Below are 24,197 nucleotides of genomic sequence, written 5' to 3'. Positions count from 1 at the left end.
AGAATTTTATTTGGTATTTAAAGATCATCCGGCCCACAAGCCTCAGTCTGTGTATTACAGTGACCTACATGTTGTAAACTATTTCTACAGTTCCTCTGAGAATTCAATGATTGTGAAAACTAACTAGAACAAAGCACAAACACACGTCTAATCTCAGGTCTCGGCCCTGGTAGCTGCATTCCTCAAATACCAGTGTGTTGTGTTGTCCACCTCACAGCCCCTCGCTCTCTCTGGCTGTGTGCGTTTGTGTGTGTGTGTGTGTGTGTGTGTGTGTGTCATGTGCCCCACTTCAGGCTGCAGCACATGACTTCTTCTTGCCTCAGTGATCATTGGGCTCCTGTGGAGGGGGGGGGGCAGTGAAAGTAGCAGTCGCTTCCTGCAGAGTCCTCACCCTGCAGCCCGGTGACATCCCTCCACACTGAAGATCTTCTGCTGTCACATGACCACGTGTGGTGCCGAAAGAAGGAAGCGGATTGACACACACACAAACACACACTGACACACAGTGAGACACACAGAGAAGTTAAAAACCTCCTCGATCTGCAGGAAGCGGTGAGTGGACGAAGCCTGGAGAAGACGCAGGATTATGGGATCGTCCCCACGGTGAGTCCTCCTGAGATTGTGTACGTGTTGTCGAAGTGTCGTGTTTGTGGAGTGTGTGTGTGTGTGTGTGTGTGTGTGTGTGTGTGCGGCAGTGAAAGGTTCAGTAGTGGGGAAGTGAGCTGAGGCTTGAGGTAAAACACGGGGTGTAACTAACGGATCGGATCAGATGATTAAAACACTTACAAAAAGTAAATGTGAAGAGATCAGTTATAAGAATATCATTACATGCTGGGTCACAGCCCTTGAACAGGATCTGCTGTGTTTGTTTGTTTGTTTGTTTGGGACAGTGTTCAGTAATCAACACACAATACTGTGATAAAATATAATGGCCTTTCCTTTATAATTACAAATAAATATGGATATAATACATGTGAAGTATAAAACAAACTTACTGTACAACAAACCAGAGATCAGAACACTATGATAAAAGAAACAAGCAAATGCATCATAGATATCAAGCATTACAATGCAACGTTCAAATTCAATATGAAGCCACAAATAGGCACATAAACTAAATCACAAAAGCTAAAGTTGAATGTTTACACATGTTTTTATAGAGTCAAATAACTAGTTCAAACAAAAGTTACTGGATAAATGAAACTTGAACAAACATCAGTGTGATCGAAACAACCTTAAATGTCGGAAACCATCTTTGCAAACAAATTTATCTGATGTGTAGTGTTACTTTATAGTTTCATCCCTTTTCCATCTACTAACATGGAGGAGGCTGGATTTATGAAGGTATACATGTGGGTTGGGGACTCTTCTTTTGGTCTCACAGTTGACATTGGACACTGACTTTAGGGGTTGTCAGTGATAAAATATCATCTGCCAGAGACTGTGGATTTTAGGTCGAAAGGTCACAGAGTTCGGCCCCAGTGGCTCCAGTGTATTCTTAACTAGGCCTGTGTGAAAGTATTTGTTCCAGTGATTCAGTGACAGCGAATGGATGGTTACATTTTAGTATGTACCGACACCCATGGCTTCGGCCATCTTTATTCCCAGAAAAATGTGCGGTTCAGTATCCAATCTGAAAAAAAGGTCAATAAAAAACAAGTGTCTGGCTGTGAAATGGCTGGAGTATCAGACTGTTGTTTATATCTTTGAACTGCGCGGCCTGATCGATGACGACGTTCAGATGATTTCTGGTTCCACATCAAACGGTTCGATGTCTTTAAAGTGTTTAACCGAGCTGCGTTTCACCATTTCAAATTAAAATCCTTACTTCCTGACAACTCTCTCAGTGCAGCATTGTCAGAAATGAGAGACAGATGTGTTTTCAAAAGAGCAGAAGTTTGTCACATTAAAAAGTTCACAGTAAGACACCGTGGTCTTTTTAAAAGAAAAAGTGTCCGGGATCATTTAGATATTAAGTGCTATTTCAACATTTAATCACTAATCCTATTTTCTTTTTGCCATCACACACAAGATGATAACACCCTCTTCTTTTGGGACTTGATCCAGCTGTGAATAGCAACATGTCAGGACTCTGAATCCTCCCACAACCCCCCACCACCCCAGACTCTGGTATGTCTTTTGCCCTGATACTTTAAACCTTTTCTTTTATAGCACGATGCATGTGGAGCTCATGGAGTAAATAGGACACCCCAGTGAAGCAGGACAGGAGTGCATCTGTGGTCCAGATGAAGTGCCTGCTGATAGCCAGTGAGAGCGCCGAGGTCCTCTTCCACTGGACTGACCCCGAGTTTCAGCAGAACATCCAGCGGCAGTATGGGGAGTCTCAAGAGGAGGGCCAGGGGGTGAGACACAGGAAAATAGTGTTTAACAGATGATGTAGGGTTGTAGTTTTTTTAGCCGGCTTCTCATAACTGTTTGAATAACTCTTCATTTTTCCCTCGCCCTCTTTTGTCTTTTCAGCTTCCTGCCTTTGAGGACAGCATGAGCACTCTGTTCGCTCCCATCATCATCTCCTGCAGCACCATGGTGGACAGGCTCAGTGACAACTACACCTCCTTCACCACGGAAAACAACCACATCTACGTCCTCCACCAGGTAGCAGCTGCCCTTCAAAATAAAAGCCCTCCTCGCCCCTGCACAAATCCCCAGATTAGCCTTAACGAATCTCCCCTCATGGACACGAGTAGCACTGTGATGTAAATGCAGGCTCCTCACTTACTGGGCAGCGTCATGTTTGTCATGTGATTCGTGTTAAGGAATCAAACCAGGCTTTGTCCGCCTGCAGTGCATGATGCATCGGTTTCAGCATCAACACAAAGCAGTTAAATACAAACATCTTCACTTTATTTTCCATTTTATTCCAGTTCTTGGCTAATCAGGTCGTTTTGTCTCCAGTTCGACGAGTGTCTCTACATTGCTGTGAATGGAGACGGCGAGGAGGGAGAGGACATTCTGAGGAGGAAGATCTATGTGATGAAGAAAATGGTCGAGGTCATGTTCGGCATGGTCACCCTCAGCAGCCAGCTCCTGAGAAGAGAGTAAGACTTTCAGTGCGAAACCTACCAGGAGGTTGAAAAGCAGCGGCCGGTTTGATGTGTGAACTGTTTGTCCCCAGACTGCGACCTCAGGACACGGAGCAGAGAGGGAGGCTGTGGAAGCATCTCCAGAGTCTGCTGGAGACCTACAGCCACCTCCGAGAGAACGACCAGAGCTTCTTGGTGGAGGTGCAGTGCGAGGCTCCTTTATACAGCTTTATACTCTGAGCATTTTCTCTTTTTATGTGGACAGTTTGGCCTTAGATTCTCCAAATATCTTTTTAAAAGACATGGCTGTATGATGGAGATTTAAGCAAATCTCTTTATCCCCAAAGGATTTCTTTCTTTTTATTTTCTGCAACTATTTGTCACTCGGGAGAACCCAGACCTCGTCCAGCAGTCCCCTGAAATTAAATCAAGCTGCATCAAATGTCGCACTTGCTTTTTAAAATCATGAACCTGGGAAAATGGCAAAAAAAGGCCCTTCTCGCAAGATTCCTGGATCTGCCCCCCCCCTGCGCACCAAACTTATGTTCCCCCTGATCCAGACCACATCTTTGCCATTGTGCAAAATAAATATCTTTTAGATGTTGTGCTAAGACAGATGTTGTGCTAAGACATAACCCAAATGTACACGATTTTCAGTTGGATTTCCCTATGACTGGTATAACTTTCAGTATAACATCATCCACTTCAGTCAGTCATAGCATGTGTCTTTGAAATATTATTGGATTTATTATATATAGTTTCCCCTCTTACATTTTGAGCATTTGAATGTTTCTTTCTTTTAGAACTAAAACCCTGACTATCTTTGGTTTATTGTTACATCAGGTATATGATATAAACATGTCACCACTAGATGGCAGAAGCAGCTCGAAGCAAACATTTTCTTACTGTTGAAAATATTTTTTGTGTTTATATAATTTTGTCTGCTGCTTATATCTTTATTTATTTTTTCTGTGAAGTACTGACAACTTGACATTGAAAGGGTTTTTCCATCAAATTTAGAAATGATCATATTTTTTTAGAGGCAGATTAAACAAGTCTAATCAGAAAACATCAGATTTCCCTCAAAATAAAATGACTCTAGGTGGAATTTCTCCTTTTAGGTTGATAATTTCAGAATTTGTGTCAAGTCCCTTTTAAGTTAAATAAAAAATGCTCGACCCAGAATAAGAACCAGAGTTAAAATCCTTGTGATCACTTTCCCTCTCATTTCTTCTCCTCCTCCTCCTCCTCTCAGGCGGTGGAGAGGCTGATCCACCCCACGCTGTGCGAGCAGTGCATCGAGTTCCTGGAGCGCCGTTTAGTTCAGCAGCTCAACAGCAGCGCAGAGCGAGCGGGAGAAGAGGTGCTGCACGCCTTCATCTTAGTTCACACTAAACTGCTGGCCTTCTACTCCAGGTCTGTTTCCACGAACTCTCCACATGTATTCCAAAGTGCACGGTAATTCATGTTATATAAGAGATAAAACACTCTCCACTGTTTCTAGCCGCAATGCGAGCACACTGGCCACCTCCGACCTCCTGGCCATCATCATCATGGCACAGAATATGTATCCTAGCAACGAAGACCTGGATGACCCGAGTCCTGAGGTAGGAAAATGAAAAGACGCTCACACAGCAGCACCACAACGTGCTGGTCACCTTGTCTTTGATTCTTTATCATCTGTGTGTGTGTGTGTGTCTGTGAAGGATGTGGAGAGTACGTCGGGTTCTGGTCATGAGAGCTTTTACACCCCCGAGCCGTCGCCTACAGACAGGGACTCCAGCAGCTCAGGTGGGTTGTGTAGAACAAGGTCGGGTCTGGGGACACCCAGGGGTCCTTGAGGGGCTTCCATGGAGGGCCCCTCATAAAGCGGGGAATCTGTCTTTTTCACTATAACTTCATCTATTATTAACACACAAATGCAAAGAATCTCTTCAAATGGGGGTCCGTGGTCTGATGTGTATCTGTGTTGGGTCCTTGACGTGCGATAGCTTGAGAACCACTGGCAGAGTCTACATATTTGTATTATACCGTTTTTTATTTCTCTACATGTCCTTGTTGAAAATACAATATTGTCGCCCCAGAGGGAGTTCTCTTTTTACAGCCTGACATATACCACACAGGAACACACTGATATACATAAAAAAGAAATACACACCTCGCCACATCTATGCATTTACATTCATGTCCTTGCCTGCATCCCAGCCCATATACATGCAGCATTATGCACACAAACACATTAGGCTATGTAATAATTATTATAGTTGTATATCACTGACTAATCGGCAGTAATTTGATGTGTTGTTTGAGGGAGTGATACTTTTGTAATTTGAGTGTATTCTTCATCATTACAGTCTTTCTAAAGAACAGTTTGTTGTGTAATTTTTTTCTCCAGACAAGGCAGAGAGAGAAAGTCTCCCTATGTTTGAGTTCATGGACCCAGACGTCCAGGTGAGACATAATATGTTCCCAATAGTTTATCCTGATGTCCAATATTCTGTTTAAACCATAAATGTATCATTATTCTGAATGAGACCTCCCAGTTGGATGAAATGATAATCCTCCTCAGATGGCAGAGGACAGCTTGCAGGCTCTGGAGGTTCCTCCTCCCGACCCTTCAACCCCTCGCAGGGTCTTTTTAGAGATCTCAGGCAAAGATGGTCTATATCCCATGATGCCTCACTCCATGTACTGTCTACCCCTGTGGCCCGGCATCACGCTAGTGCTGCTAACGAAGGTTTGTGGATGACAACAAACATTATTAGTAGTAACATTGTTATATTTGCGGTGTACACAAGCTTTTTTATCAGTCTTTATATTTGTGGCCAGTCGGGGGAGCTCACTTATCACACGTTCATCTTGAGTTATTAAAGAAACTACAATTTTATACATTTTTATTACCTTGTTGAAGAACCCTTAGCGTCTGTATTTGTCCATGTCAGATTCCCACCAATGCAGTGGCCATGTCGGTGTATAAGTTTCTGGAGGCTTTTGCTAAACTGGAGAAGTGTTTACATGAAGGACCAGAAGGTTCTGCTGCAACTCGAGGACAACTGGCGATAAACGACATCCGCAGCAAACTGGATAAGTTCATTAAAGCCCTGGGGCCCAGTGAGTTACAGGTACGGGGTTTTACTTTTATCTATCTCAAGTATCTCTGTAAAATGATTTAAAGCGGACTTCTCATGTAAAACACAACAATTTACAATTATTTTCTTTAAAATATTCTATATGTATTTTTCTAACACAATCTGTAATGAAAGTAAACTGTCAACCTTTCTTCAGTAATCTATCTTTATTGTTGTTTCTCAAAAAAACATGAAAGTTTATAAATTAATAAGGTATATGTTGTAAAAGAAAAAAGTACAATTAAGGTCCCTGAAGTGTGTTTCTATTCCCTCAGTGCATTATAATATATTATAATATAAATTGGTGGTTTGTTAAAACTCTTTTTTGTTATTGTCACCTTATCTAAATTTGAATTAATCTGTTGATAATCTAGTAAAGGACAAGCAGTTTATAGAAAAGTCCCCTTAGCCGAAATAAACAGTTTATTAATTGGAAAGTAAATTTATTAGTTATAGTTTTTGAACCTGTAAAAACAAACTACCCTCTCTTCTTCCTCTGTTTTCCATCCAGTCTGCTCAGTTACTAAATGTCTGGACGGAGTTCAAGAATCGAGCCTATGCCAGAGGAGGACCTGGGTTCAACAAAGAGTAAGTCTGCTGCCGCCCTCTGCTGGCCAAAATGCATCGTAGCTCAACTGCTGTACGCTCCTCGTGAATGTTTACATTCATGTTTTCTTTTTCAGTCTCATCCCGTGGTGTAAGAACATGAAGACGCAGCTCTGTGGTATATACCGACAGTGTTTCCTCATCGACCCAGGACCAGGGGACATTCCTCAGCGTCTCTCCCAGGGTCTGCAGGAGCGAGCGCAGACCATGGCACAGTGAGTCTTAGTCCAGATTTTTGTTTTTCATATCTCAATCAATTAAGAATGTGCAGTTTTTAGCAAACATGTTCCTACAGACAGTCATTGTTGATTCCTTTTCTTCTCCTCCAGAGAGAAGCTCATGGACTGGAGGGACTTTCTGTTGGTGAAAAGCAAGAGGAACATCACCATGGTTTCATATCCTTTCAGCAAAACGAATCCTGCTCCCTGTGATGCCGATGATCTGTCAGATCTCTTCACCAAACCACATTTATACTTTTTTTTTAATTATGTGCTTATTTCCTTGAACCGAAGGCGTTCTCCTCTAAAACCTCTTTTTGAAACATAACACACTTTTATCCTGAGCGTATTGATCTTGACCCAGTTCTTCCCACATACCTGGAGGATTTCCCCGGCCTCATCCATTTCATCTGCGTGGACCGATCCACCGGGCAAATGATCGCACCGTCACTCAGCATCACAGAGCGCACCACGTCGGAGCTTGGGAAGGGGCCGGTGGCTCGGTTCATTAAAAACAAGGTCAAGCATATTTGAAGTGCACATTTTTAATTAGAGTAGAGCTAATTAGGGTTAAATTGCGTATTGGCAGATAAGGAGCACGCCAGGACCCGTGAACACTTCCAGTCTCTGTGCTGAGCCAAGCCAACTGTCTGTAGCTGTAGAATCAGCATATTTACCCCTGCCAAGGAGGTTGTTTGTCAGCAGGAGTATGAATAAAACTACTCAGTTGATTTCCATGAAATTATGTGGAGGGGTGGGGCGTGACCCAAGGAAGAAGCCTTGGAAATTTGGAGTGGATGAAAGGGCGAATACAGGATGTTTATTCATTGGGAGAAAAAATGTCTTAGATTGTTCCGTGAATAATTCATGGCATGTTGATGAAACAATAAGACATGTTAAAGGGACAGATATCTCTTTATTTATTAAGTGTGTTTTATTTTGGTGCGGATCCCAATACAAATCTGGATCCAGTGAATTTGAATGTGGTTTCATAAAGCGACTGCTTAGCCTTGGCCTCTGCTCTGGGCCATTGTAGTTTTAACTGTTATTATGTCAAATGCGTATTAAATGAATCTAACTGAATCTCTCTGGACTGATGTCTCCTGAAGGTTTGGAACCTGGTCAGCACGACGCGCCGCTTTCTCCGGAAGGGCTACTCCACCGTCACGTTGCGTGATGGAGACTTCTACTTCTGCTACTTCCTCTGGTTTGAAAATGAAACGGTAAATCATTGGTCTGTATTTGTTTCCAGTTCGTAAAACTAAGTGTGTTTAGTAACGTGAAATACTGTAAAAATAATAAAGACAAAGCATGTATTTAAGGTGTATACCCGTTCAAACAGGGCTACAAGTTAGAGGCCGGGGACACACCCATCCTACCCGATGACTCTGCCCCTATCGGGATGCTGGCCTGGGACTACTACAGGTAAGCAACCCCATTGTGGCCGAAACGGATGTGAACGATCCAGACGAGAGTGCCACTGACTATAGGATGTGTTGTGTCCAGCAGGAAGCTGCTGCGGTACTACAGCAAGAATCACCAGGGTGAGGTGGTGAGGTGCTACGAGCTGCTGACCGTCCACCTGGGGGTCATCCCCACCGAGATCATCCTCCAGCACTGCCGACAGCTGGCGAGCAAACTGTGGGAGCCTTCACGCAACCCCTTGCTGTAGACACACCCACGCACACTTGAATCACAGTAGCTGAGGTAGACATCACTGCTTTACTACTGCCAAGGACCAAAAATACTTCTCTCACACTCTATATATACTGCGTCCTATATCTGTATAAGGTTATAAGGACGTAATATAGGGTTAGAATAATTTATTTCGTGCACTTACGTTTATTATCAGCAAACACAGATGTGCACTATTTTGTATCTTGTATTAAATATATCGAGAATATCACTCCTTCAATTTTTGTAGATTGACGTGCTTTACTACTGTAGATGGGTTTTTTCTAACTGTTATAAACTTGCAGCTGAAGGATTTGTATAAATGTTGAAAATCCCAGTCTACCCTACTTCTAGTTTCATAATTTGTATGAATGAACATGCAGTTGTATTTATGTACAATATGGATTCATACACAGATTCTAGTTATGGAAACATTAAATGTCAGTAGTTTCTTATTCACTTCTTATTGCGTCATTGTAAACATCATGTAAATAGCACAGTGTGGAACATGGATCATCGTATTTTTCCTGACGTGTGATTACACAGTATTCACCCGTATGATATTAACTACACTTGTAACTCTTGGTAAATAGTTCATTGATTTTCACACAACATATATATATTTTTATCTCCACAATCGTTGATTCGTGAGGCATCCGGAGACTGTGGGCGCTTTAAAGGTCAGTCCATGCTGTGCAAGCCTCTTATGGAGGACGCTATACATGCTCACAGCGAGAGGGGGGAGTGCACGTGGAGTTCACTATATGATTGGTCTCCCCGCTGCTGGCTCCCAACGCGCCTGTGAGGTCGGTCACAGCTCGCGCCTTCACCAGGTCCCTCAAGAAGAGTTTCTCAGCACTCACGTCATGCACCACCTGGATGATGAGGATAATGAAAATAACATGAATAAATCGGTAGGAGGGTGAGAGGAAAGTGTGAGCCGCTGTTTGGTAATGGATCTAAACTTACTTGAGCCTTCATGGCGTCCATGTGTATTGTCTCATAGTAGTGGAGCCTGGCCTCTGGGTGCTGCATGTCGTAGCCGAACCCTGCCAGGCTCACTTGGTCACACAGCTGCAAAGCCATCACCACCGCGCTGGCACCTAGTGTCGGCAACATCTACTAGAGAAGAGGAAAACCACTCTATGAAATGTAGAACCGGCTTTTCATTTGATTAGATATCCTCCAGAGATGCACTGTTTTAAATGGCAACAGATAACCAGGATGATACCTCTGCCAAGGCCCAGCTGTCCCCTTGACTCAACCTAGCAGCACTAAATGGCACACACTCATAGATATCACTCCCTTAAACATATTTTAGTTCTTTCATCAGGAACTATTTATTATTTCCTGGGAAACTGGTAAGAATCCTTCACAAGATCTTGCAATGTTAAATAGCGATGAAAAAGATTCCTGGATCTGCCCCTGATCCAGGGCCAGTCAAAGATTTACCACATTAAGATCCACTAGGTGCAGATTTTAGGCACAACTATGTATTTTTCAGTTCAGGTTAGGTTTCTCACACCAGGCATTGTCTTCTATGCCTTTTTTTTTTGCTGTTTGCATGTAGTGTTGATGGCATGTGAAGCATGAGCAGAGGGTGAGTGTCTTGCCAAAAGGGAGTTAAATATAGAACATGCACATGAACTCACTTTTCCATGTTTCACTGCATATTTCTGTAACACTTGTCCCGTCTTGCGAATAATCTCCGGATGCAGGATCCTGAAGTTCTCTGGTCTTAGAGGGATAACCTCCACCACCTCCCTCCAGAACCACATTTTGGACCAGAAGCTCTATTAGACAAAAATCAGCGTGGCAGATGTTGAGCATGTGAGTGTGACGATGACAGCAGTGTCGCTGTGCCGCTCACAGCTTATGCAATATGGCATTACTGTGTGCAATGGTTCACATGATGAGGGCTTTACCAGAGGCTGTTTGGTGATGACAGAAGTGAGCCAGTCCAGGTCTAGGCTCTTGAAGACCACCAGTGCGACCATGGAGGTATTTTTGTACTCTTCTGCAGAGAGAGGCGCTCCCTCTGGGTAAACCAGGCGGATGGTGGTGCGGGAACCAGCATCTCTCTCAAAGCCGGTCACTGGAGCGTTATTCAGCCTAGTAACAGAGATGAAATAAAAAATTTAAAAAATCGAAATTGTATCTAGCTTTACTTCAACTTCTGCATGTCTGACGCTGGAAAACATACCTGATAATGATGTCATACTGATCTATATGGGATCCAAGATGGCTCCCGTGCAGAGCCCCTCCATTGCCCACCATCATACATCGCCTGCAGCTGCCGTCTCTCCTCAGTGACGGAGGCAGGTTTTGCTCAGGCAGAGACGCAAGAGCCCGGGCCAGAGGCTCTTCGCTGCCCTGGAGCCCCAGAGGAGGGGACAGATCCCAGGTCACGGGCCTGTCCTGCTGCACAAACACGGGGAGGTCCACGAGGCCCGCAGAGCAGGACAGAGACTTGAGGTGGTTCAGACACCAGTGAGGCTGACAGGGGCCCGACAGCAGCGTGGCTGAGCGGTTTAATAAGACCTGAAGAGAGGGGAAGACAGAGAGAAGTTTGGTAAAGGTGAAGAAGAATGGACCAAAAGTGACTTTAATGACTGTGGTTATGGGTGATGGTGGATGGATGTATCCATACCAGATCTTTAGGATGTTGGAAGTCATTGCCCAGTGTTGCCACCTGATCCGTGGGGAAATAGGCAGGAATCAGAACAGCTGAGTAGCATCCGATCAGCAGCACCAGACTCAAGGCAAGGTTCTTACCCCTGGACAGCAGAGAGAGGGGAAAAAAGACTATATATTAACAACTCCACAAATAAGTCAATATGTTCCTGCTAATGAGTGTACCTGGTGAGGAACAAATCCCTAGAGTCGCTATTTGTCGCCATGAGTTGCCTGTGACAGACAGGTGTTGGCGTGGCAGCCTCAGGCCACAGCAGGGAGTCATCAACACTGTCTTCTACACTCAAGTGATCCAGCGTCACCATGGTACCTGCACCTCCCCCCCAGCAAAACACACACATTTCTGAATTCACAGAGTAGATTTTGATCTAAATCATTTTATGACATATTATCAAACCAATCTAGCTTATCTCAGCAGTAAAGGTATCATATAATTTTTTGTAGGGCTCAGTTGTAAGCATGTTATCTGTCAATGTCAACCAACACTGTCCATTCAAATGGTTTCTACTCACTAAAGCATCAAGAGGAACATCAGTTTGAACAATATAACAATATAACTCACACGCAGCCGGGTAGAGACATTAACTGAGAGTCAACCGTCGGCTTCCCTCTGCTCCGTGGCTGATGGGAAAGCAGCAAGACGCATGTCCCGTGGAGCTAAAATGGCTGCTGCAGAGTCCTACCCCGCTGAACTTTGCCACTTCCCTTTAATAACACATGGTTAACCATTAACACGTCACCTTACGGCAGGAATGTGTGTAAATGAGTCTGTGACCAACTGTCCATTTAAAAGGAAATTATAAGGGAAGTCTCCAGGAAAGACGAGCAGTGGGAGAAAAATAAAAAAGAAAGATGTTTGGACACCATAAAGGCTTGATGCACTGTAAAGTAGATCTCATTCATTCATCTACTGTGTGTATGTGTGTGTGATACTTATAAAATGGTTTGGTTGAATCAAAGAAGGACCCAAGCTGAAGCTGCACAGTGATTGGTTGTCGTCGTGCTGGTCAAGCAGATATTTACGAGGTATCAGTGGAGGATAATGAAACTTCTATAAATAACAAAACCTCCCAAAACAGTGTGTGTAAAAAAGACGTGTGTAGGACAAGTTCCCTCAGCTCATGACCCGGAATTCATGCCTGAAGGTTAGAGATAGATTGTAATGTGTGTGTCTGTGTGTGTGTGTGTGTGTGTGTGTCTGTGTGTGTGCGTGTGCGTGCGTGTGCGTGCGTGTGCGTGCGTGTGTGTGTGTGTGTGTGTGTGTGTGTGTACATAACAAAGAGGCGAAGAGAGAGGGAGTGGAGCTGGCAGGAACTCACAAATACAGAACATGCTTCCACACACCACAGTGCACACACACCTGTTTGTTGGGGTAACACAGTGTCCCACAGTGAACCCTGCAAGTCTGCCAGGAAGCCACCGGACTGGCAGAGCAGAGCTTTTCATCTGCGGCTGCTTTTCCTTAAATTATCCTTTAACACAGTAGTTAATGTTAGAAAGATTTTAGCTGTTTGAAATTTCTTTATTAATTGTGTTTTACCTTGTAACTTGGAATGGAAGCGGTAGAGCATTGAGCATTCGGTGATGATGGACCATAAAACAGAAATCGAGACGAAAATTCAGGTAGGTGAAATACTTGGGATACATGTGATGGTATTCTATTTATAGTGTCTTACATTAAATATGGCTTCTATAGTGACAATCATTAATCACTCACCACCCGGGAGATGTATGAGGCATCGCAGGTTGAGTTATACTCAACTGTTAGCATCACAGGAGCTTTGTGTGAAGGGATGGGCCTCACTCAAGAAAACCTGTCAACGTAGAAGACGTGAGGAGAAAAAATGTCTGACAGTCTTGTTGAAAATCCATTTGTAGATAGAAAATAAATGCAAACCAAGTTACAGTGTGTTATGTCGTAGTAGTTGAAGCTTTGTTTGTTGTTCTGTTGTTTACCCTGAATTAATTTAGCTTATGAGATCCAGTGAAACCTGTCAATGACTTTTAATTTGAAGTTTAAAGGCTCCTATTCATGTTTTGCCATTAACACACATCCATGTAATAGGTGCCATATGTGCATGGAACGTGACAACATTATGGAATAATATTTTTTATAATTGTGTAATGAAAATTTGATTGTCAAATAATTACTGCTGACTTTAAATCAAATGGAATTACTTAAGTATGTTGTCTTCTACTGTAATTTAAATGAATTTTAATTACATTAAGGGTTGTTTTTTTTACTCACAAGAGAAATATACCTATAAAATATATACAATCAAAAATCCGTCAAAAACAACTTGTCATCAATAGAATAAATAACAACCTTATTCAGTCACATTAATCGAGTATACACTAATACATGGTTCTTGTACTCATTCATTGATTGATGATGTGAAAACAAATTAACAGCACAGGAGAGGCAGTTTATTTGGAACATTACATTTGTTAAAAGCCAAAAATAGCTCACACTATGTTATGAATTTACTTGGACATTAACACTGTACATCATTCCTGACTCTCAGCAGACCTTGGCCTACTTGGCTCCCCTCCTATAATACTTCTCTCCCAGAGCTTATCTACTACTGTTTTTGTTTTTTTTACTTCATAATTGCTCCTGACATTTTTTAGGCAGAGGAGCGAGTGAGGAGGGTTTCTTCAGACCAACGCTGTGAGATTTTGGATTTGAGTGGAGGGGGAAATGTCAGGGAGCTGTGCGAAGAGAAAAGGATGATCAAGAAGAAAACCGACTCGCCCAGGTTGTCTGCGGAAATCCCTGTGGTGAGCTGCCGTTTTGAAACCTTATCTTCATGTGCACAAAGAGATATCAAATTGGATCCGTCTCTCGCCTGTGCCTCTTCTCTCTCTCTGTCTCTCTCTCTCTCTCTCTCTCTCTCTCTCTCTCTCTCTCTCTCTCTCTCTCTCTCTCTCTCTCTGTGTGTGTGTGTGTGTTTCTGCATTGACAGATAGGACACGTTGATACTGCAGAATTCATGAATGCAGCCACTCAAGGCAAACTGAATGTGATAGACAAGTATCTGGCAGACGGTGGGGATCCTAATGTCCACGATGAGGTATGTTTCAAGCACAGATAAATGTACAGCATACCGCAATAAATAACACATACAATAGTAAATTTTCCTTTTCCAGTTGAAGAGGACTGGGCTGCATCGTGCCGCTCTGGAAGGACACGCCGCAGTCGTCAACAGTCTTTTAGAAAGAGGAGCTGACATCAACTTCAAAGATCAGGTAAGACATGTGCAGGCACATTGCTCCTTTGTAAAGACGATGATGAGATTGAAGATTAGATTCTTCTCGTTGCCTGAAGTCAGTGCAGCTTACATGATGGGTCCCTGCTGCTGTATTCCAGCTGGGCTCTGGGGCCATACACTGGGCCTGCAGAGGGGGGAGCCTGGAAGTTGTGGAAATCCTGAAGAGTCACGGTGCCAACCTGAACATGGGAGATAAGGTGAACGGGCACTTTAATTGAGCCGGGACAAATGCTTATTTGTCTGTGAACATTTACTGAAATGCAGTTGTGCATTTGCATATGGATTTGCATACAAATAACAGTCACTGTGTTGTTGTCACACTGCAGCTGAACAGCACTCCTCTGCATGTGGCCACGAGAACAGGCCAGAGCACCATTGTGGAGTACCTGCTGTCCTGTGGTGCCAAAATCCACTGCAGGGACAGGGTATACAGGAAGCAGCTAAGCACTCTTTCTGTCCAGTTATCATCAACTCTATAATTTCGTTCTGTCAATAATCCATGTTTACTTCTCTCAGGAAGGAGACACAGCCCTGCATGATGCTGTGCGTCTCAACAGATACACGATAGTGAAACTGCTCCTCGATGCAGGAGCGGATGGCAGAATCAAGAATCTTGTGAGTTTATCTGGCTGTTGTTTACGTCTAGTTTAGCTTGCAGGGGATTTCAAAGGAACCATTTTTTTTATTAGCTTTTTCCCCTAAGGAGTTACATCTTTACGTTATATGAATGCTACAGCCAGTCAACACTGTGGGTAAGCTCAGCATAAAGCATAAAAACAGGATGGGATGAATTAAGTAATAACATGTTATATCTCCCTTTTAAAACCATACAAAAGCCAAAATAGTAAAAAGAAAATTCACTGTTTCAAACAGGGATATGTTCCAGATCATTTTTGGCAGCTCAGTCTCTGCTGCTGCTCTTCTGGTCCAAGTCCCAAATACGTTTTGCCACATTTATAACAGATTTCATATCAGCAATTTAGTCCTTATCAACACTTTACACTTCAAACACCGTACATACATACAGTATGACCCCGTGCGGACAAACTGACAGTATGAACTGTGTTCCAGGAGGGAGTGACGGCCGTGCAGCAGGTCAAACAGTGGCAGTCCGACATCATGGAGACGCTGCAGAGGCTGGAGACGCTGAGGGAGGTGGGACAGAGGCCCCCTGATACGCCTCAAGAGAGGAGGGAATAATGCAGAGTGAAAGATGAAAATCGACTCATCCAGTATAATGTTGCTTATCTGTCAAAATACATTCTCTCAATCCACTGCACATCTGTTTATGTCGTATTTGAGTAGATGCATTAAACTTATGGGCCATATGGTGTGAGCGTTAACCTCTGAGATTAGTCCAAACACCAGTGTAGAAAATATTTGCCTGGATTCGAAACGATCTTCCTCTGCTAAGCTTTGGCTTTGGTTTTCAATTCTGAAGAGCTTTGTGATCTTAGGAGCACTCTCGTGTTTAATATCTGATTTGTGATGCTTTTGGAGGTTGGATATTACAAACAGACCATAATCCAAGAAAAGTCGAATGTAGGGCCATCCATCCAGTTGGTGGTGAACACAGAGTTATCAGAACCCTGTGACACCGAGGTGATGATGTGCCACTAAGAGGAGCACAAATACCAGAGGGATGTACTTCAAGCTTGTGGCCAGCCCTCGCCCAAGACAGAAACCCGTACAATACATCCTAAAGTCTGCACATCGAGGTCAGCAATCTAGTGTGTGAGGTCCAATGCAGTGAGGAATGCACGGACATATATATGTGAGACCATCTAAATTAACAAGATCTGGATTTTTATTTGGATCTGCACCCAATTGCACGCCCTCATAAATATCAGCCCCCTAAACATGTCTGGTTTTTATCATCAAGACCCGTTAAATAGTCTCTGGGAAATCAAGGAAAATGTGGAAAAACCGCCTTGTCTTGCGATGTTAAACAATGTGGAGAACCATTCCTGGCTCAGCACCCAAATTTAATGGGTTATTTCCTGACCCATACCCCGTTTCTACACAAAGTTTGGTAGTGATCCGCCCAGTTTTTGTGTGTAATCCTGCTAACTCACAGACCTACGACACACAGATGAAAACCGGAGGGCCAGAATACAAAGAATTGTACATATTTGAAATAGAGATGATGGTTTGAAAGAAGGGAGAGGGACCGTCTTCAGCTACAAAGCAGAGAACCCCCCCCTCGCAACAGAACTATGACACCACCACAACACCACATACACATCCACATCCACTGCTGTCCCTTCACCGCTTCCCATGGGATGTAACAACCATTCACACTTGTAAAAATGGAAACTGACTACCCTCGTTCTCAGGTGACTCCCATGACTAGTTAGAACAGCCAGGAGCAAAAAACAAACCGAGTAACATCAGTGAAGCCACAGAGGTTAAACATCTGAGATCCCCCCCGCCCTGTCAGAGCTATAGAAACCGCTCTGATGAGATAAGAAACATCTCCAAGTATCTATAGCCGAGTCCAGTTGCCCTGGAGTCCTGTTTTCTGTCAGAACCTTGACCTGAATGACTGAGAGTCTTCACAGGCTTTACCAGATGGCGTTGAAGCTGAATATGAATATACATCAAAAGGTGCCTTCTTTTATAGAGGCGACAGACACGGCCAGAGCTCAGAGCAGGACTGCGTTGGAGACGTCAGCTGTCGGGAGCGGAGATGGCTGCGAGTCAGGGGTTCAGCGGGAGCTCAGTGGACATATTTTCCCCGTATCATCAGTGGCTCAAAGGTTCCTGAGGGAGGTTTGTCACTCACACTGCGGAAACAAACCTCCTGTGTAGTATGTGGTTGTGTGGTTAGTCATTATACATACAGCCAGTCATTGTTTTGCTGTTCATTTCATCTAGGTTCCGATCCAAGGACATAAAACCCCACAGAAACAAGATAGATGGATGGATAGATAGATAAATGGATAGATAGAGGGATTGATGGATGGAGAGATAGTTGATCCCACTCTGGGAAATGCCTGAACGGTAAAAGAAAGATTTTAATAATAGATACAAATAATACGAAACAGAAATGTGTATAATAATGACATAAAAATGTATGTATAAATACGATAAATACTGCTGTATTTTTTATCCACTGAGGATTTGTTTTACAAAATAAACAGATTTCCACGAAACCTATCAGAGGTTGGGGTTCTGGATCAGGGAATGGTTCTGGATCTTTATATATATATATAAAAAAGTGTTTGATGCAGCTTGATTGAATGTAAGGAGACTGAAGGGCCTCGTTGGGGTTTAGATGCTCTCTTCTGCCGTTCCACTTCACAATGTGAATGTGAAACTGCTGTTTTGAAAAAGCTTCGGTTGCAGCCTTCTGTTGAATACCAATGTGTTCAGCATAGACAACCCATCAGATACAGTATCAGACGCACGCACTGTTTCCTGTTCCAGTCAAGGCTGTGTTAACTGTTCAGGACTTCATGCGTCACCACACAAGGTCGCACACTTATTTTGTCAATGCGACCCGACAGAGATGCAACTGTGAATTGTCAATGTAATGCAGTGAGCAAGAAAACGTCTCTTAAACATGTCGGACTCATACATGTTTCACAGCTTTAGTTAGATGTCATTTTTGATTCCATGTGAACTATAGCCGCGTGCAGTTTTTCTGTGATGTTGCATCGGGCTGGAGTGAGAATGAGAATACGAAGGGGGATGGGGGGGGGGGAAACTGGAGGCTCATGCTTTGTGCTGTGTTGCAGCCAAAAACCTGAGGAACCTGTTTATTCATGAAATGGTTCAACTTCCCCGTGCAGGTGCAGGCGTCCCTCATTCTAGTATCTGAACTGTTTACGTCTCTAAATGTACGAATCCAACCCAAAGACAAACATGTTTGTTTTCTCCTCACAAGGCTTTATTTCACACGTCAAGCGTTTACCACCTTGTTGTTACACACTGAGCCCTATTCCGGGAGAATGACAGGATACCGTGCAGTAGTTTTCTCTGAGAGCTCTCAAAGCAACATTATACTGTTACTGGAAAAAGAAAAAGGTAACCATGGCAATGATATTTTTCCAGGCAGGTGAAAGTCTGGACAGGCACGCTTCTAAAGCACCATTTGTTTGTAGTAGGAAAATGGATGTGGTATTCCATTGTGTTCAGTTCCACTCAGGAGGGTGTAGGCAAAGAAGGCTCGAGCAGGCTTCGCTTCCAACACAGAGGAAAGTCCAATCGCTTCTACGTGATTGAAATGCAGCACATTACACACTTTGCACATACAGCAAACATGACAGTATTGTGTGTTTGTAGATAGCGGCACTAATGTGTGCACTGCTCTGCTTTTCAGCCACCTTTCAGATTAAACTGAAGCAAGCAACCATATGGGCTCATAATAGAGTATTGATATTTTTTTTCCCCCCTTGTAAAATATAGCAAAGAATATAAGTAACCGCAACAAAACAATCCAGAATGGAGACTTAAGGAATATTTACAACACAATCCAAATATCTGTTTAATCTTCTCTCCTTTTGTTCTCCTCGCGCGCTGCAGCCCCAGGGGGATTTGTCCCCATCGATTTGTCTCTGTTGTTCGGCTGTAAGAAATAACACATATTCCAGGCTTCCCTACCTTTAATATCACTTGATTGTCTTTGGTGGAAGGGCTATGTAAGCAACCCTAGACAATGCACGTCTACAAATGCTTTGTAAGGCCTACAACGATTCAAGTACACTGAATTAATCTGCAGTCATAGAATACCTATGATTGGCTATAACGGTTCACAAATTCTCAATATTTCAAAAAATACTCAACCACACTTAGTCTTAAATAACTCAGCGACACCATTCTCTACAAGAACGATCAAAGAATGAGCTCATCATTCCATTGAAAGGTCAAAACAAACAATCAATAAATATCTATACATTTCACAGAAAAAACACATACATTTGAATCACATACCCTTAAATACGTCTGATGTATAAAGTCTTGATCATTCAGCTGCCTCAGTTAAGATGTAAGTCCCGAGTTTAATGCATTTAATCATGATTATTTATCAACTTTGAGGATTTCCAGTCGTCCAGGTGTTGATGTTACACAGGGGAAAACAGGGGGGAATTATCCAAATGAGTTAAATATCCTCTCCAAAGATTTCCATTGGGAGTGGGAGGTTTATCGGAGGGAGGGCAGCAGCAGGACTTGATGGGAGATGGAAGTCAGCACCCGCTTAGTGACAGTCTTCAGGCAGACCTCAAAATCATTAGGCTGACAGACACTGTAGGGGATATGATGCAGAGGAGAGGGGAAGGTGAGGGTGATGGGCCTCATCTGATTTTCAGACGGACGGCCTTGAACTATTCCACTAGACCAAAACCTTTTTTAAGGCAAATGTGATTACTGATCTTCTAAAAAAAGAACACCAGTGATTAAATGCATTTCTTGAATGACAGATTTTGCAGCAGCATTATGGATGGAGATTTTAAAGGTGCCCCGTCAAGTCTATTTGTAAACAGATAAAAGTGACGTTTACATTCACTGTGTATCTTTGAGTTCGGGAAAAAATCATTTGGAATCATTTTACTTACAATTCAAATATTTGTATAGGCAATTTTGTTGAATATTTTGAATCCTGCGTTGTTCAGATCCACAAAAATGACTGTACACAAAGATGGACGACATGTGTGTCTACTTCCTGCCAAAGTAGAAAAAATGAAGACAGAATGTCCCGCACTGAGGCGCTGCCATCTTGAACTGGTGGTTTCAGAAAATGAAACACTTGAACATACATCAGGCTTCACTTTTGAGTTCTGTCATGTCGTCCACCTTTATACAGTCAATAGTCCATGTTTGCAACCTTTGTTGATGAATTGCAATGCATCTTCGTTCAAACGTCAAAGAGTGTGAAAACAGAATGTTTGTAATTTTACCCACACATTTGGACACATGTGCATCCTCATGGCCTATTATTAAAAAAACTAAATGGGGACCTGGTGGTCAAAATCTTTACGTTGTCTGAGGTTATCTACAGGTCGAACCTTAATCCAATAGAAAACTCTTTAAATATCAGGTGTGTAATAACATGATAATAAGAGGTCTTCCATATTCAGTCATCTGAAGTATGAGAGCTAACTGTCGTGAAACACCAAGACACTGTTCAAAAGAAATGTTGTTGTTGTGACTTGCAGACTGAAACGTGTGCTTCATGGTGTTGTGCATTTCAAGTCAGTCATACAGGAAGCCATTGTTTGGTCTGATTGCATGTGCTTCCCGAGCTGCTGTGAGGGGGAAGCGGGGAAGATGCAGAAAATTAAAGTGATGGTGAAAAAAAGAGAGAAAGACACAGAGAGAAGAGCTGGAGGGGAGTATACTAGTACACATCCCTGAGGCCCCCCTGGAAGGTGCTGTAGCCCTGACCCCGGTGTCTCTGTCACGGTCCACGACGGTCAAAGTGCCAGACTGCGAGCACTGGAGGCTGAGGCCTGGGCACGCTGCACCACTCCTGGACACTTCTCTCTCTTCTGCAGCTTGTGGTTCTGAAACAAGCCCTCGTTTCGTGGGACTCCATGAGCTCCATCCGGGAAAGTCAATAGCCCTGGAGGCACAGACACAGAACACTATGACCAACCACACAGAGATAATATCGACATTCGGATGGAAAAATTGTTCCAGTGGTGTAACAGACTTACCACGTCCCTCGACACGTCCGTCTTTGAATTCTCCTTCAAACTTCATGCCATCGTATCGACTAAAGACTCCTGCCCCTTGAAACTTTCCGTGAGCGAATTCTCCTTCGTACCTGATGTGGTGGTGAGAAGAGACTGTGAGACATTTGTGACCTTTGACAGAGGACAAAACTGTCTCACGATTGCTCACACACCTGGATCCATCTGTGAAGAGCAGCACGCCGGAGCCGTGGAAGAGTCCGTTCTCAAACTGGCCGGTGTAGCAGGTTCCATCCTGAAACTTGAGCTGACCAACGCCATGCCTCCGACCTGGAAAGTTGCACACCATCAATCAGTCGTCGCTCAGACTACGAACACGTCATGGAAACTCTGGAAATCCCGTCAAGTCAAACAGCCTTGAGAGGAGATTGTGATACCGTTGAATTTCAAATTTTATCTACACGGTTGCCATCATGCCTTATCTAACCACTTAGCTTCTTATAGATTACTCTTTAGTAATAGCGTGTAGTAACACACTGTAAGAGACTACTAACTGACATTTGAACTTGCAATGCGGCTCAGGGTTTAATATTCCCTCGGTTTTGTAGAACCACTCGATATGTCACATGAGTCAGTACGTGCTCGGATTTAAGCACTCCCCCTCCACCACCACCACCACCCTCACCCTCTGTCAGCTAAAGGTTTACTACTGAATTAGGAGTCCCATCTGCCTCCTGTGCGGTGGGAATTACAGCAGTCTAATCCACAGATTTTTTAGCAGGGATTTCTACTTTAGGATCCAGTCTGTGAAAACAGTCAAGGAATGTACATGCAGTGCCCTCCTAGTAGCCTAGGATCCACTGCTGAGGCGTAAACTCATTTCAGAGGTAGCACCTACAAGTTTCTGGACAACTACCTCACACCTGCAATTCCACGATGGAAAAATATGCAGAGTGGTCTTTGAGGGGTTAAGGAAAACACCCTTGTTTGCATTGACAGAAAAAGCAGCCAAAACTAAATAAAAACCCTTGGATGAGTCTCGCTCCTCATGTTTCCATTGCTTTGGTTCTTTACAGCAGCTGACAGAGGACCCTGTGAGATTTCCCAAATGGTTCCAAAGTCTAATCCAGAAGATTTGACAAAGCCAGAGCTGGTAAATCTGGCTCTGTTCGTCATGAGTTGCCAATGCTAGCTAATTGGGATTTGACTAAATAGCTTGAGCTGGCATGTCACTAGTATCACGGTTAGCACGTGTGAGCGAGAAAGAGAGAGAGACAGTAAAAGCAGTGAAAGCATCTTAATAATTTTGCCATTGGGGCCAATTTTGACAGGATACTTTCTCCTGTGGGCAGTCAGGAAAGAAAACATAACATTCTGTATTATCTGCTATTGATATCCTGTACTACTAGTATTGAATCAAATTTACTCCAGTTAATATCACAGCACCGATAACAGTTAACAGATTTTCTTACCCTGGAATGATGATTAACTTAGCATAAAGCCCAAACTAACAAACCTCCACCATGGAGGTTATGTTTCCATTGTTGTTTGTTTGTTTGTTGGTCTGCCTAACTCTCAGCAAGATAACTGAAAAACTGAAAAACGAATTTCCATAAAGGTTTGTGCACATTAGGGAATGAGCCAAGGAAGAACATAGGAGCATATATGGATGGACCACTATCTTCAACATGGTGAGGGAGGTCATTCACCTCTCTACCTACTCTCTCTAGTAACTTAATGGAATATGGTCACAACTGTCCTGTTGTGAAGATATGTGCATGAGACCATGATTGAATTATAAAAATAAACTGTATGAGTTGAGCTGAACTAATGTACTGGTAAACATGGAAAAGATTATTGTATTAGCGTGTGCTGCAGGGCACCATGCCAAAAACAGTGTTCACTAACAGCTAGTAATATAAATACTTTGGTGGAATATATGTTACATATTTTATTTTTGCAACCTAGTTTAAATCCAACTTTATATGACAAGCACTGAATGCATTTGTCAGGACTCCGTGTCGCACTGTTCCTTCTTTCTCGACTGATAAGAGAACAGGGTTATAAGGACTAGATGTACTATGCAGTATGGTGCAAGGGAAAGTCTGTCTTATCTCTGCAGTTAAGCCAGTGACACTTGCACACAAACTGGAAAACTGACTGCACGAATGCCTTGCCTTCTTTCCACTCGCCCTGGTACTCCTCCCCACTGGCATAGGTGAAGGATCCCCTGGTCAGAGTCATGGTATCCCTGTTTTCAAAACACACAAACACACACATTATAGGCTCACCACCGTTCAGCCTCATGTTAGAAACATTGGATTTCTTTAGCTACAGTACCAGACAACATGAATTAATGAGTGCGAGGATTATCTTTCAGGACGTGTAGCTAAGTAGGGTTTCAAGTCTTCAGATGTTGAAATAGGGTTTAATTTATTTTCAAAGTTGTGCAGGGGAAAAGCTGCTGTAATAGAAGAAGAAATTGGGGACGGATCAATAGATAAATAACAATATCTAATCTATATTAGTGGTGGTGATGCTTGTGTAAACCCAGTGCAGAAGCATAAGCCATCTGTAAAGGGAAAAGACTGTGAAACCTGACTGCAGACCCAAACTAAAAGCTGGTGACCATTTTAAAATGATTGTTTGCTTTGAAACAAATGACAGTGTGTTGCAGAATGGCAGTTAGGTGTAGTTTTACACACGCTGTCGCCATTAATATATATTAATTCACCAGCTCACACCAACACTGACACGTTATGGTAAAAATCCAACTTATGCTGCCAACGTGGTGGGATGCTGTGCAGCCTTTTGCATGCATGTTGTTGAATAGACTCTATCTTTTATAATGACACGCCTGCAGTGTGAATAGACTGAGTCCAGAGGCAACACAACAACGTGTGAAAAAGCGACAACACCTACAAAT

At 43.1% G+C, this 24,197-nt stretch overlaps 4 protein-coding genes across 7 annotated transcripts in view; 2 read left to right on the top strand and 2 right to left on the bottom strand.

The window, feature by feature from the left end:
* Window positions 1-332: 332 nt before the first annotated feature.
* Window positions 333-9,251, top strand: hps1 (HPS1 biogenesis of lysosomal organelles complex 3 subunit 1). 2 transcript variants are annotated; one of them, XM_053436827.1, is made up of 18 exons: window positions 333-603; window positions 2,173-2,363; window positions 2,482-2,616; window positions 2,917-3,059; window positions 3,137-3,245; window positions 4,300-4,460; window positions 4,549-4,651; window positions 4,751-4,835; window positions 5,440-5,495; window positions 5,614-5,781; window positions 5,987-6,166; window positions 6,684-6,760; window positions 6,856-6,993; window positions 7,108-7,176; window positions 7,374-7,515; window positions 8,106-8,219; window positions 8,339-8,421; window positions 8,506-9,251. In XM_053436827.1, exons 2-18 carry the CDS (start codon window positions 2,247-2,249, stop codon window positions 8,666-8,668), a joined length of 2,043 nt encoding a protein of 680 aa, XP_053292802.1. In that variant the 5' UTR covers window positions 333-603; window positions 2,173-2,246; the 3' UTR covers window positions 8,669-9,251. The 2 variants fall into 2 exon arrangements, with proteins under 2 accessions (XP_053292802.1, XP_053292801.1); XM_053436826.1 differs by having other exon boundaries at window positions 8,503-9,251.
* Window positions 8,805-12,076, bottom strand: st3gal7 (ST3 beta-galactoside alpha-2,3-sialyltransferase 7). Its single transcript, XM_053436828.1, has 8 exons — window positions 11,927-12,076; window positions 11,530-11,674; window positions 11,321-11,447; window positions 10,874-11,211; window positions 10,596-10,782; window positions 10,323-10,463; window positions 9,640-9,789; window positions 8,805-9,545 (listed from the first exon to the last, which is right to left on the bottom strand). Exons 2-8 carry the CDS (start codon window positions 11,667-11,669, stop codon window positions 9,387-9,389), a joined length of 1,242 nt encoding a protein of 413 aa, XP_053292803.1. The 5' UTR covers window positions 11,670-11,674; window positions 11,927-12,076; the 3' UTR covers window positions 8,805-9,386.
* Window positions 12,077-12,705: 629 nt separating this feature from the next.
* ankrd2 (ankyrin repeat domain 2 (stretch responsive muscle)) lies at window positions 12,706-18,310 on the top strand. The gene is made up of 8 exons (XM_053436786.1): window positions 12,706-12,987; window positions 13,996-14,145; window positions 14,331-14,438; window positions 14,515-14,613; window positions 14,735-14,833; window positions 14,963-15,061; window positions 15,153-15,251; window positions 15,708-18,310. The coding sequence occupies exons 1-8, from the start codon at window positions 12,949-12,951 to the stop codon at window positions 15,834-15,836; spliced, it is 822 nt and encodes a 273-aa protein (XP_053292761.1). The 5' UTR covers window positions 12,706-12,948; the 3' UTR covers window positions 15,837-18,310.
* A 196-nt stretch (window positions 18,311-18,506) lies between these two features.
* Window positions 18,507-24,197, bottom strand: part of morn4 (MORN repeat containing 4) — an 8,156-nt gene continuing 2,465 nt past the window's right edge. For all 3 annotated transcript variants that reach the window (XM_053436788.1, XM_053436789.1, XM_053436787.1), the window contains exons 2-5: window positions 23,449-23,522; window positions 21,487-21,601; window positions 21,296-21,405; window positions 18,507-21,201 (exon numbers count right to left, since the gene is read on the bottom strand). In XM_053436788.1, coding sequence (XP_053292763.1) covers window positions 21,053-21,201; window positions 21,296-21,405; window positions 21,487-21,601; window positions 23,449-23,515 — 441 coding nt within the window. In that variant the 5' untranslated portion in view covers window positions 23,516-23,522 and the 3' untranslated portion in view covers window positions 18,507-21,052. The remainder of the gene's footprint in view (window positions 21,202-21,295; window positions 21,406-21,486; window positions 21,602-23,448; window positions 23,523-24,197) is intronic.

The sequence above is a fragment of the Pleuronectes platessa genome, chromosome 12 (genome assembly GCF_947347685.1).
Source record: "Pleuronectes platessa chromosome 12, fPlePla1.1, whole genome shotgun sequence".
Classification (NCBI taxonomy): Eukaryota; Metazoa; Chordata; class Actinopteri; order Pleuronectiformes; family Pleuronectidae; genus Pleuronectes; species Pleuronectes platessa.
This window is presented reverse-complemented; position numbering and strand designations above follow the sequence as displayed.